Raw genomic sequence first — 13,433 nt, 5'->3', positions numbered from 1 at the left:
AATGGGACACATAGGCATGTGATTTACAATCAATTTTTGTCCTTTGTTATAGGACATTGAGGCAGTACAATACGGTTTGTTTTTAATAGAGCACTATACACTAGCACTTTGTGCACTTGCTTGTGTTTTGTTTTGCAACACTTGTTGTTTTTAAAGGGCTAATTAAAAGCTATGTTTTAATATATAATTTCTACCAATTTGCTATATACCCAATTATATGACATTGGTCAACACACCCTTGCTCTACTGATTTTAACTTTATTCTGCTCTGGTTTCAGTCACGGGGGGGCCGCGCCAGTTAAGTAACCACTCTGAATACAAAGCGGCGGCTGTAACCGTGCCCCCGACCGTGACTGACACTCCCTCTGCATTGGGGCCAGCTGTCAGGTAGGGCCGGTGGCGCGGTTACAGCCGCCGCTTTGTATTCAGAGTGGTGACAGAATTGGCGCCGCCCCTGCAACTGAAACCGGGGAAGAATAAAGTTAATTTCTCCTTCGTCTCATTGGGGGACACAGAGACTGTGGGTGTGTGCTTCTGCCGTCTGGAGGCTGACACTAAGTATACAAAAAAAGAGTTAGCTCCTCCTCCGCCGCATACACCCTCGCCCCCAGACCGGGCGTAACTCAGTTTTTTGCTTAGTGTCTGATGGAGGCACACGCAGTCTGGAGCTCCAGACTAGATTTTTTTTTTTTTTTTTCTTTTCTATGAAGATAAGACAGGGGCGACGGATCCTATAGAGAGGGTCCGATCTCCCCAAATCATCAACGGGCGACCACGTGTGAGTAACCCTCCACGTGTTTCTCTCCCGCACCGAGGGACACATCTGGGACTTTTCCCCAGACAACCATTTTTCTTTTTTATTTTGTAAAGAGGCGGCAACGCATCCTGATAAGAGGATTCGGTTTCCCCATCGACCCCAACGGGCGAGCACGTGTGAGTGATCCTCCACGTTGTTCTCTCCTGCAACGTGGGAATGCTTTAATGCCCCTACCACCCCTAGGTAGTGAGACCAGGGGTGGAGTTGGAGGCGCAGGTGAGCCAAGGGATTGAAGCGGGGGCGGAGAGCGGTGCAGTAGCCTCCCCCTCCCTGCCCAGGGATGGGGTTGAGAAGCACCTCAAGAGAGCCCCCTCGGCGGCCCGGCTCACCTTTGTTAATAGGAAGACCGGGACCGGGTAGTCCGCCTCTCACCCGGCGCTGCCCCCGGCGGGTAACGCCGCACGCGGAGTGCGGCCAGAGCCCCGCGGGCGGCCGCGGCCCCCGCTGTATGGGGAGATCCGTGAGTGCCGTGCGAGGCCCCGCCCGCCGACTTCCGGGGGTAGCCAGAAGCCCCGCCCTCTAACTTCCGGGGGCGGAGAGCGGCGGGCGCACACAGTTACCAGGGAGCTCCCGCCCCCTCCCTCGAACGCCGCACGTGGAGTGCGGCCAGAGCCCCGCGGGCGGCCCCCGCTGTATGGGGAGATCCGTGAGTGCCGCGCGAGGCGCCGCCCGCCGACTTCCGGGGGTAGCGGAAGCCCCGCCCACTAACTTCCGGGGGCGGAGAGCGGCGGGCGCGCACAGTTACCGGGGACCTCAGAGTTTCTCGGACTCCCGCCACGGCGATTCTTCCGTTCCCGGCTTTCCGGAACAGAATCGCAGGCGGAGGGTTTGTTACAGGCCATAATGACGCTACAGCGCAACGGGGTCATTGTCCCAGTGCTGAAAAGCGAAGAGTCACAAGGTTTTTACTCCAACCTGTTTTCGGTCCCCAAAAAAGACGGGACAGTAAGGCCAGTATTAGATCTAAAAATCCTGAGCAAATTCATCAGAGTCAGGCGGTTTCGGATGGAATCCCTCCGTTCGGTCATTGCAGCCATGGATCCAGGGGAGTTCCTGGCCTCGATCGATGTGCAGGATGCATATCTGCACGTTCCGATTTTTCCTCCACACCAGAGGTTCCTGCGTTTTGCGATCGGAGGGCGACATTTTCAATTTGTTGCTCTGCCCTTCGGTCTGGCCACTGCTCCCAGAGTCTTTACGAAGATAATGGCGGTGGTTATGGCCATCCTGCATGCTCGGGGCATAACGGGACGACCTTTTGGTAAAGGGGCCGTCGTTTCAGGCGTGCCAGGAGAATGTCAGTATCACGCTGGATACCCTGGCCCGTCTAGGCTGGTTGATCAATCGGAACAAGTCGTCCTTGGTTCCAGCCCAGAGAATCGTATTCCTAGGCATGGTTTTCAACACCTCCCGGGGGCTGGTGATCCTCCCTCAGGACAAGGCGCGAAAGATCAAACAGGGGGTACGGAACCTTCTACAGCCAGGCTCCAGATCCATCCGGTACAGCATGAGTGTGTTGGGCAGAATGGTGGCGGCGATGGAGGCAATCCCGTTTGCCCAGTTCCATCTCCGTCCGCTTCAGCATGCGCTTTTGTCAGCATGGGACCGAAGGCTGCTATCCCTCAGTCATCGGTGCACTTTGTCTCCGCTGGTCCGACGATCACTCCGATGGTGGACTCGCGACTCGTCTCTGGTCCAGGGGAAACCCTTTCCCCCGGAACAGTGGTTGGTGGTGACGACCGATGCAAGCCTGCAGGGTTGGGGAGCAGTTTTCCAGAGTCACACAGCCCAGGGGCGGTGGTCCATTCAGGAGATAATTCTCCCGATCAACATTCTGGAGATACGGGCAATACGATTGGCCCTGCAACATTTTCAGTGTTTCCTGAGACACCGGCCGGTGCGCATTCAGTCGGACAATGCTACAGCAGTAGCATATGTCAACCATCAAGGGGGCACGCGCAGCCAAGCAGCCATGCGCGAGGTTGGGCTGGTACTGCGTTGGGCCGAAAAGAACCACGTGGTAATTTCAGCGGTGCACATTCCGGGAGTCGAAAACTGGGCGGCAGATTTTCTCAGCCGACAGGGGGTCACGGCGGGGGAATGGTCCCTGCACCCCGAGGTTTTTCAACAGATCTGCCAACGGTGGGGGACACCAGACGTGGACCTTATGGCATCCAGAGAGAACGCCAAAGTACAAAGGTTCGTCGCTCGATCCCTCGACCCGCAGGCGATCGCAGCAGACGCTCTGGTGCTTCCATGGAGCCAGTTTCGTCTCCCGTACTTGTTCCCCCCGCTACCTCTGCTTCCAAGAGTCATCAGAAAGTTAAGGAGAGAGAGGGTTCCAGCAATTCTGCTAGCCCCAGACTGGCCTCGGAGGGCCTGGTATGCAGATCTGGTTCAGCTAGTGGTGGACGTACCCTGGCGTCTACCAGATCGGCCGGACTTGCTGTCCCAGGGGCCGATCTACCATCCGAACTTAGGGGCCCTGTGTTTGACGGCGTGGCCATTGAATCTTGGCTGTTAACACAGGCAGGATTCAGGCGCGAGGTGGTGGCCACGATGGTGAGTGCCCGAAAGCCTTCCTCGGCGAAAGTATATCATCGGACTTGGGAAGTTTTTTTCCGTTGGTGTAGGGATCGCGGAGTGGCTCCTCTGTTTTTTTCAATCCCCAACGTACTGGCTTTTTTGCAGGCAGGGCTGGACGCAGGATTGGCTCCGAGTTCGCTCAGAACGCAAATCTCGGCCCTGTCGGTCCTTTTTCAACGAAAGGTCGCTTCGGTCTGGCAGGTTAAGACGTTTATGCAGGGGGTCGCACATTTAGTACCCCCCTATAAGGCGCCGACGGAATCATGGGACCTGAACTTGGTGCTCAGGGCCCTTCAGGAGCCTCCCTTCGAACCGTTACAAGAAGTCTCCTTACCTTACCTGTCCAGGAAGGTCGTTTTTCTGGTAGCTATTACGTCTATTAGGCGGGTTTCGGAATTGGCGGCTTTATCTTGTAAACCGCCGTTCCTGACTTTTTATAAGGATAAGGTAGTTTTAAGGCCAGCTCCTCCCTTCTTGCCGAAGGTTGTCTCTGCATTCCATATCAACGAAGACATTGTCTTACCCTCGTTTTGCCCGGCACCGGTGCACAGGGTAGAAAAGGCTTTGCACACCCTGGATCTGGTAAGAGCTCTTAGGAGGTATGTGACAAGGACAGCACCTTTCCGCCGGACAGACTCTCTATTCGTGATCCCAGAAGGGCGGCGGAAGGGGCTTGCTGCGTCCAAAGTGACTTTGGCCAGATGGGTTCGCCTGACGATCCAAGACTCTTATGAAATCAGTGGCACGCCGGTTCCGGCAGGGATCAAGGCACACTCGGCTCGAGCAGTGGGTGCCTCATGGGCACTGCGACACCAAGCTTCAGCGGAACAGGTGTGCAAAGCAGCTACCTGGTCCAGTTTGCATACGTTTGTCAAACATTATAACGTACATACCCAGGCATCCTCGGATGCAAGCCTGGGAAGAAAGATTCTCCAGGCAGCAGTTGCGCACCTCTAATCAGGGGCGCAAAATAGCATGGATTGGGTGAGCTAAGATCCCGCCCAGGGACTGCTTTAGAACGTCCCACAGTCTCTGTGTCCCCCAATGAGACGAAGGAGAAACATGGATTTTTGTGAGTACTCACCGTAAAATCCTTTTCTCCGAGACGCTCATTGGGGGACACAGCACCCACCCTACTAGCCAGTTGGTTTTTGCTTATTTTAAGTTATACAAATCCTTATGTAAGGATCAGGGTGGTCCCTTTTCCAGATGTATAATTTCTTGCCTGAATTTAAGGCGCGTTCTCCTACTGCTTATGCACTAAACTGAGTTACGCCCGGTCTGAGGGCGAGGGTGTATGCGGCGGAGGAGGAGCTAACTCTTTTTTTGTATACTTAGTGTCAGCCTCCAGACGGCAGAAGCACACACCCACAGTCTCTGTGTCCCCCAATGAGCGTCTCGGAGAAAAGGATTTTACGGTGAGTACTCACAAAAATCCATGTTTTTCTCCCTGCAGCGTTCAGCTAAGTGTAGGCGCTGAACAGCATAAGAACTCTGGTAACCTGCAGATTAATCGCATTTTTGCCAGTAACAGGTTCCCTTAAAGTGATGAAACTGCAGAGATGATAAATTGCTCTGGTGGCTGCTGTCCAGAAGGGGCTGGTGGCTGTATTGCACAGCTGGCACCCATTTTTGTGTGGAGGGGACTTGGCTCCAGAGCCCACTCCATGTGCCCTTGCCAAACATGGAGTGTAATAGTACATCCTACATCTGCCAAAGGTTAAGATCCTTTACCCATTATTAATGGCCACACTTGCCAACCATCTAAGGTGTTCATTAGCCTCCTGACTCCTTCAACAGAATTTTTCCGGGGAAGGATTAGGGTACCGTTACACCTAGCGATGCACCAGCGATCCCGACTAGCGATATGACGCAGTCAGGATCGCTGGTGCATCGCTAGGTGGTCGCTAGTGAGCTGCCACATAGGCAGATCTCACCAGCGACATCGCTGGTGACTAGGATCGCTACTTACCTGTCAGACGCGGCGATCCTGCGTCCTCCCGCCCGGCTCCACGTGTCGCTCGTCACAGCAGGAAGCGCCGCAGGAACTGCCCGACGAGGAATGGTCCAGCAGCTTCTCGCGCGATCAGCGATAACCAGCGGGGGAGCCGGTCGGAGGTATCACATGGAGCGATATCGCTAGCAATATCGCTATAACGTCACAAAATCGGTGACTTTACAGCGATATTGCTAGCGATATCGCAGTGTGTAACTGGGGCTTTAGGCCTGTTACCTTAGAAAGCCCAATTCCTTTAAGATAAGCTGCCTCCAAAGGGGTTCTGGGTTTTACTCCACTCTCCCTGTTGAAGATGCGTATATACTCGGCTGAGCCCAGTGTGTGTATATGCAGGAGCTTAGAGAGCTGGCATGTATGTCCGCTGTCCTGGCACCTTCTCCATTTCTTCCTTCTCTGCAGGCGTTACTCTGCGGCTCTTTTGCAATTAGTATCATGTTATGTGTTGATTTTCTTAGCTTTTGTTTTGGCAGTTTTAATATCATTATTCGTATTTGGTTACATGAAAAAGGTTGAACTTCACGTATTCCTCTATATAGGTGAAGTCTGGTACCAATGTTCTTGTCTGTGGGCCAAATGGATGCGGGAAGAGTTCCCTGTTTCGTGTATTGGGAGAGGTAAGTGTCCACCTAACTGAGGTTGTAGTTCCTTATGGTTCTGGATGGAATACAAGCTCACACACATACATTTCTCCTATATTCTTAGTTTTAATAATGCTACTATCGGTAAACTTAAAGGGAACTTATCACCTGATTCAAGCCACCCAAACTTCTGGCAGCATGAATCGGGGTGTGGTTGCACGATTGGCCTGGTATATTTTTTTCCGAAATGCCTCCCTCGGATGAACTTTGGACATCCAGAATAAATTAGACCAAAACCAGCCGCTAATTGGCTGCAGGGCTCACATGACATAATGTTACGCGACACTCAGAGCTGGAAGGGTGCTGGTGCAGGAAGCGAGTATGTCTTTTGTTGCCTAGGTAGTGTTTTCAGTTCCCTTTTTTGTTACCGGTCACTGTTTAGGCCCCACTTATCACAGGGATACTTTCTCAAGAATTGCACACCTTTAGGCTGTGTGCACACGCTGCGGATTCTGCTGCGGATTCATCCGCGCGGATTTTGCAAAATCTGCAGATAAATCGGCAGGTCAAAAGACCTGCGGTTTATCTGCGGACTAACCTGCGGTTTTGCCCTGCGGTTTATCATCTCCACAATGGAGCAGATGGTAAAGCGCTGCGGAATCCGCAGAAGAATTGACATGCAATTCTTTCTGCGGATTTGAAACCGCAGCAAAAACCGCACAGAAAATTCCTCAGCATCTGCACAGCGGTTTTTGATTTCCATAGGTTAGAATGCTACTGTACACCGCAGCAAAAACTGCTGCGGATCCACAGGGCCAAATCCGCTGCGGATCCGCAGCGTGTGCACACAGCCTCATATGCATTGATCGGGCTTTAATGTAGTTTTTCTTTGTGTTCTCATTTAAAAATAAGTAATCTTTAGGAATCGGTGAAAAATACAGCATATTATTGCTTGATTTCTTTTTAGTTTTTCAAGTTGTGTTTCTTTTTTCTCTCTTAGTTATGGCCACTTTTCGGTGGATCTCTTACAAAACCTGATCGGGGAAAACTATTTTATGTTCCTCAGGTAAAGCTTTTCTCACATGTATGATTTAATCCATTGTGTGATAATATTAAGGGGAGACGAGTGGTGATTTTTATCTCCATAATTTACATAACAGAGGCCATATATGACTCTGGGGACATTACGGGACCAAGTAATCTATCCAGACACCCAAGAAGATCAGAAACGCAAAGGCATATCTGATAAGGTAAGAAGAATTATTATTGGTGGTTTAGTTTTCTGAGACCTCAATTTTTTTTTCTTTTTTGTTAAGTTACAACCTTAGTTTGATCTAAATTGTTTCTTTGTTTATAACTGAACACAGGTCCTGAAAGAATACCTGGATAATGTCCAGTTAGGACAGATTCTGGACCGTGAGGGCGGCTGGGACAGCGTCCAGGACTGGATGGATGTTCTCAGTGGAGGAGAGAAGCAAAGGATGGCGGTATGTAATAAATAATGGGTCATTGCCATGGTTTTTATTTTAAAGGGCCACCTTAAAGGTGATCATAGATAACATTCAAGTTTGGGATCATCTACTGCATTTCATGGACGCCTCTGATCTTCAGAGGAAATTATGGAGGAGGAAAGACAAAATCATTAGGTTGTCCCTGGAGATGGCCATATTCAGTTTGTATTTCTTGGACTGATCTACAATCAAACATGTCTTATCTGATCACCCGACTAATAGTGATGAGCGAACATGCTCGGATAAGGTGTTATCCGAGCATGCTTGTCTGCTAAGTGTGTTGGGCATGCTCGAAAAATATGTTTTTCAGTCCCCGCACATACTTGTCTCTTGGCTGTTAGCCGCAACACATGCAGGGATTGCCTGGGTGTGTAGGCTGGCTGTTTCATTAGGTATTATTGCACCTGTGCAGTTGCCATTTTACTTGGGTCCAGTGCACCCTGATAGTGCATTTGTATTGAGGCCTGTCTATACAGGTAAGCATCTCTGCCTGTTTTTGGTTTTTTTCATTGCCTGGGTATGTTCCAATGGTCATTAAACACTGCGGGTAGGACGCTACGTACATCCACAGCGTCCAACTTGCAACAGCCAGATGTTACAACATAGTGGATGGGATTTCAAGAACTCCCATGCCCACTATGTGTACACCGACGCCCGTAGCTTACTTGCGGAGGCGGACATGCGGCACGTCTTTCCAGACCGCAGCATGTCAATTTTTCTTGCAGAGACTCGAGTCTCCGCAAGATAAATTGACGTGCTCCCTGTTTGACAGCCGCAAGACATGCAGGCACGGGGACTCAAAACCTATTTTTCAAGCGCGCCAAAGTCACTCAGCACAGAGCATGCTCTGATAACACCTTATCCCAGCATGTTCGCTCATCACTACTAACTAGTAAATAACTGCTCGTCTTGTTGATCAGTGCAGCCAAAGATGTACACAAGATCGTTTTGACCTTGCAATGATATCTAATTTAACATGAAACTAAGTAAAGCTATAAACGCCCGTCCCCTTGAACGCTGATATTCTGATATTCCATTACTGTCACTCCAAATGTCCAAGTCCTGTTTCCATTACTTGTATGAAAAAATAACATGTTAATATCTAAAGCTTTTACTATATTATTCAAATTGTGCTTTCAGATGGCTCGGTTATTTTACCACAAACCTCAGTTTGCCATATTGGATGAGTGCACGAGCGCGGTCAGCGTAGATGTTGAAGGTTACATTTACAGCCACTGTAGGAAGGTGAGTGACCGTAGAGACACAGAGGGATATTCTGATGGGGAACATTCCTCCCTGAACCACAGAATATAGATTAGATCGGCAGAGGCGGGCCATGAGCACTTCATTGTCCACTTAATTGCCTCCACTACCTTATACCTTTACCGCCACTGTGAGCTTGGCACACAAGCTGCTGTTCTTGTTATGGTCGCGTATGGAGGAACTGTATTATAGTTATTATACTAATACCAAACAAAGAGTAACAACCTATAATTAAGATACTAAATAAGAGATACTCATTAGTATTATAATCAGAAGTAACTCTGAATTTACCTCTTGGGGTGCTTTCACATTGCGTTCAGGCATCTATTCAGCGACCCCAGTAGGGCATACGTCGGATCTTCCTGCAAAACAGGATTCTGATGTATGTGCCAACAGGGACCACTGGCTATAATGGCGTCAACAGAGTGAACGTGCGCTATGACATGCATCATTTTCTTCTACATATGAGTACACACTCGAAAACGACGCATGTCAAAGCCCACATTCACACTGCTGACACCAATATAGCCTGTGGCCCATGTTGGCGCATACATCCAAATCCTGTTTTGAGGGGGGGGGAATCGGATGTAAGCCCCAACAGGGCCACTGCATTCAAATATTTAATAAAAAGGAACCTCCATTTTATCCTTTATTTTACTACCATTATAAACAATTTTAGGGTATTATCCTGTAGTTGGGAGATATTCTGCGCATGAATTTCCAGCACGTCATTATTAGTAACTTTTTGTCCACTATGAACCTGCTGTGATTCCGGGTATTAGTAGCAAGGAAGCCATGACGAATCTTCTTACATCAGATAAAGATTTACAAGGTTAGGGTTTGGGGTTATAAGAGCAAATGATCTGTCTCCTGGCTTAAATGGATCAGTTGGAGTTTTGCGGTAATTACTACAATTGTGATTCCCGCTGGGAGGATGTCAGTGGTCACATCAAACACTCACATGGTGACTTACACCCACGTGGCTTCACCGCCCGGTAGCTGTTTTATGTCATCTGGTGCCGGATCAACAATTGTTTTTATCTGGGACATTCAACTTTAAAAAGTGAAGCATCTTTGTGTCGAATTTTCTAGTTTTCAATAAACAAGCCCTATTTCTTCCTAGGTTGGAATCACCCTTTTCACCGTGTCACACAGAAAGTCCCTGTGGAAACACCATGAGGTAAGTGCGAGTAATAATTATTCGCGTCAACGCTATTCATCCGTGATATCTGACCACATAAAACATGGTATGAATCTAGCAGAATGTACAGTCCTCGTCTGGTCCTCCATTCCAGGAAAGCAGGTGAAGTGTTAGGATACCGTCACACTTAGCGATCACGACAACGATATGACCCGGTCAGGATCGCTGGTGAGCTGCCAAACAGGCAGATCTCATCAGCGACATAGCAGCGGTCGGCGGTCGCTACTTACCTGTCGGACGCGGCGATGAAGACGTCCGCCCGCCCGCGTCGCTCGTCGCCACAGCAGAAAGCCCAGCAGGAAGCAGACGACGAGAAACGGCCCAAGGACGTCCTCGCGCGATCAGCGATAACCAGCGGGGGAGCCGGTCGGAGGTAAGTATCACTCATAGCGATATCGCTAGCAATATCGCTGCTGCGTGACAAAACCAGTGACGTTATAGCAATATTGCTAGCGATATCGCTTAGTGTGACGGGCCCTTTAGTCCTTGACCCTCCTCATTATCAGCAGACCCTCAATAAATAATGTGCTATTGGCACTGATTGGCTGGTTTGATTAGTAGGGGTGAACCCCTGGCATGTGGCACCTCTGCATTTGCTTGTATAAGGTAGTGATAATCTCCTGCTGATAAAACATTGATTTTATTGAATCAGCAAAACAAAGCCCAGCAACATCTGGAATCAGGGTTTCTGCCCCTGCATCATGCTGCTCTCAGATTACGTAGCAAAAATCTGCTGATAGATTCCTTTCATGCTGTTTTCCCTTGGTGAAATAGAACGCCAACAGCCACTTTTTCTGGGAAAAACAGCGGTTAGTCAAGAGGACATGAGAAGGTGAATCCACAATGATCGTCCAATCTCTTTGGCAATTGCAATCCACTTTAAAGGGAACCTGTCAGTTTATTCATACTGTCCAGACTACGGGCAGCATAGATCAGACACATGGCTCCGTTATTGCAGCCTTGTATGTGTCACGCTGAAACACTATGTTGCGTCAGAAAAAAACCTACTTTGAGACAGTGGCCTCCTCCCCTGCCATGTTGTCATAGACTGATGGGTCTCTCCATACGTGTGTGTTTAGAGAGAGACCGGTCAGTGTAAGGAGACACGGCGGAGAGCTAGCTCGCCCTAGTCTCATGGATCCTGTCTTCTGTTTCAAGCTGGGCTTTTCTCTAAAATGCAGAGTTGAGTGAAACCTACATGGCTGCAATAAAGGAGCTGGTCTCTGATTCATGCTGCACGTGGTGCCTCTTATGTTCCCTTTAATGCCTGAAAGACTTTAGGGCTCATTCAGACATCTGTTTTTCGCATACAAGTTGTATCCGTGTTTTTCACGGATATAACTTGTACATAGTATATATAGTCTATAATCCTGTTCACTTTACTTTTTTTTTCTTTTTCATTTATCTGCGGTCCGTGCAATATCGTAGTCTGAATGTTGGCTCAAAATCGGCAATGCAATCCTGTTGGTCCGTTAAAAAAATCGGACAAGTATCTGATTGCCGTCCATTTTTCATGGACCCTTAGATGGGAGAAGTTGGAGAAACTTTTTTTATTGTCTCAGCTGAAAATAACCTCAGGTCACTCTGTGGCGGTCACTCTGTGGCGGTCACTCTGTGGCGGTCACTCTGTGGCGGTCACTCTGTGGCGGTCACTCTGTGGCGGTCACTCTGATCAAAACAGTGATGAAACAAGGACTGTTTTTTCTCATATGTGATAAGAACAGACGTCTGAATTAGCCCCCTGCTCTATATTTTGTGTTCTAGTATATTTCAGTGCCTAGTCATGATAAAGTAACGTGTTTGGGTATGTTTTCTCTTCTCTTTGCAGTACTACCTGCACATGGACGGACGAGGCAACTACGATTTCAAGCCAATTACAGATGATACAATTGAGTTTGGATCCTAGAGTTTGTAATTCGGAGCCAACTTTATGGGAAAACAAAACTACGACCTAGTTTACTTTCTCTTAGTGATTTTTTTTTTTCTTTTGCCTAATTTTACACAATTTAAGTCTAATACGTTAATGTAATTAACACTACTGTACGAAGGTACAATGAAGTCCTCCATGAGGTTCAAATCAGTGGAACTGAATAGTCTTTCTAAAAATAAATTACTCAGCCTTTCTCGGCTAGTGACAAATGCGTCTAATTTCCAGGAAGGAGTGAGAAATCTGCCCCCCTTAGCTTGTCATGTTCTGCAGGACTAAGGGGGGGATACGGTGGGCCTGCTCCTGCGCTTCCTCTCTAAGCGTTGACTGCACTGTGGCCTGGGACTGGAAGGGTTTCTTGTGATCGCAGTAAAAAACGTTTAGCGTCTTTTTTTTCTTATTGTTTAAAACTGATCTCAGGTTATATTTTGAGATAATGCAGATAAAAATGGACAACATGCACTTAATTATAGGATTTACTATATTTCTTGTTATTATGATGCCAAAAAAACAGCGGATAGGGATTCCACACTGAGCGGTTATTGCTTTGCCAGGTTGTAACTAGTGATGAGCGAGCGTGCTCGGATAAGGCGTTATCTGAGCATGCTCACATGCCAACAGTGTGTCTTCAGCGTGCTCAAAAAATATGTCCAAGTCCCTGCGGCTTTTCGACAGCTGCAACACACAGGGATTGCTTAACAGAGGATTCGTACATGTGTTGTGGCTTTCAAACTGCTGCGAGACATGCAGCCATGGGGACTCAGACATATTATTCTGGCACGCCAAAGACACTCGACTAGCACCCGAGCATGCTGAGATAACACCTTATCCGAGCACGCTCGCTCATCACCGGTTGTAATGTCTGCTACGCAGGCTTTGCAAGTCCCTGAGAACTCGGCCAGTATACAGGAAAAGTCGGGCAGGCGTAGAATACTTGTATTCCATGGAGTATGTCTACTCTGATGCTTTCTGTCTCCAATTTTATATGTAACAGATTTACACGTCCCACATGCAGATTTCAGTGTATTTTTTCTGATACTTTCCATGTGATTTATTGTAACCTATTAACTTAAGATAGTAGCAAAGTGGCTAAATTCTAAGCTGTCTATCAGGAGAGCACTGAGCAAGGTAATAGACCATTTATTGTACACATGACCAGGAAGGTAAGGGCATTAACTGGATATGTATAAACATTGGAACATGATAATAATGGCATGCACTGAGTAATGCAATAAATGGGATCTGTGTAAATCCTCTTTGCTGTGTCTTCTGAGCTTTTTGTTTAATTAAATTTACATTTTGTACTAGATATACTTCTTTCTCAGGGTGCGTGTTGCGTTCCCGCACCGTTCCGTGGCCTGCTTGGGACTTATGTCCGAATACTCCGGAAAACTGGATTTAGATGAATGCGCTGACGAGTAGAGTATAATGGTGCCGGGAGAGCAAACGTGTAGACTTCATCTGGGTCTCAGTCTCCAGTAGGCACATATGCCCAAAAATGATGCACGGCAGAGCCCATATTCGCTCTAGTCT

The 13,433-nt window shown here is 48.3% G+C and overlaps 1 protein-coding gene across 1 annotated transcript in view; it reads left to right on the top strand.

The window, feature by feature from the left end:
• Positions 1 to 13,156, top strand: part of ABCD3 (ATP binding cassette subfamily D member 3) — a 65,111-nt gene extending 51,955 nt beyond the window's left edge. The window contains exons 17-23 of the mRNA XM_073571412.1: positions 5,957 to 6,034; positions 6,999 to 7,064; positions 7,159 to 7,248; positions 7,366 to 7,485; positions 8,650 to 8,754; positions 9,896 to 9,952; positions 11,802 to 13,156. Coding sequence (XP_073427513.1) covers positions 5,957 to 6,034; positions 6,999 to 7,064; positions 7,159 to 7,248; positions 7,366 to 7,485; positions 8,650 to 8,754; positions 9,896 to 9,952; positions 11,802 to 11,879 — 594 coding nt within the window. The 3' untranslated portion in view covers positions 11,880 to 13,156. The remainder of the gene's footprint in view (positions 1 to 5,956; positions 6,035 to 6,998; positions 7,065 to 7,158; positions 7,249 to 7,365; positions 7,486 to 8,649; positions 8,755 to 9,895; positions 9,953 to 11,801) is intronic.
• The last annotated feature ends 277 nt before the right edge of the window (positions 13,157 to 13,433 follow it).

The sequence above is a fragment of the Dendrobates tinctorius genome, unplaced genomic scaffold (genome assembly GCF_039654945.1).
Source record: "Dendrobates tinctorius isolate UK_male_01 unplaced genomic scaffold, ASM3965494v1 ptg000029l, whole genome shotgun sequence".
Lineage (NCBI taxonomy): Eukaryota > Metazoa > Chordata > Amphibia > Anura > Dendrobatidae > Dendrobates > Dendrobates tinctorius.
Note: the sequence above shows the minus strand (reverse complement) of the source record. Positions and strands in the feature narration are given on the sequence as shown.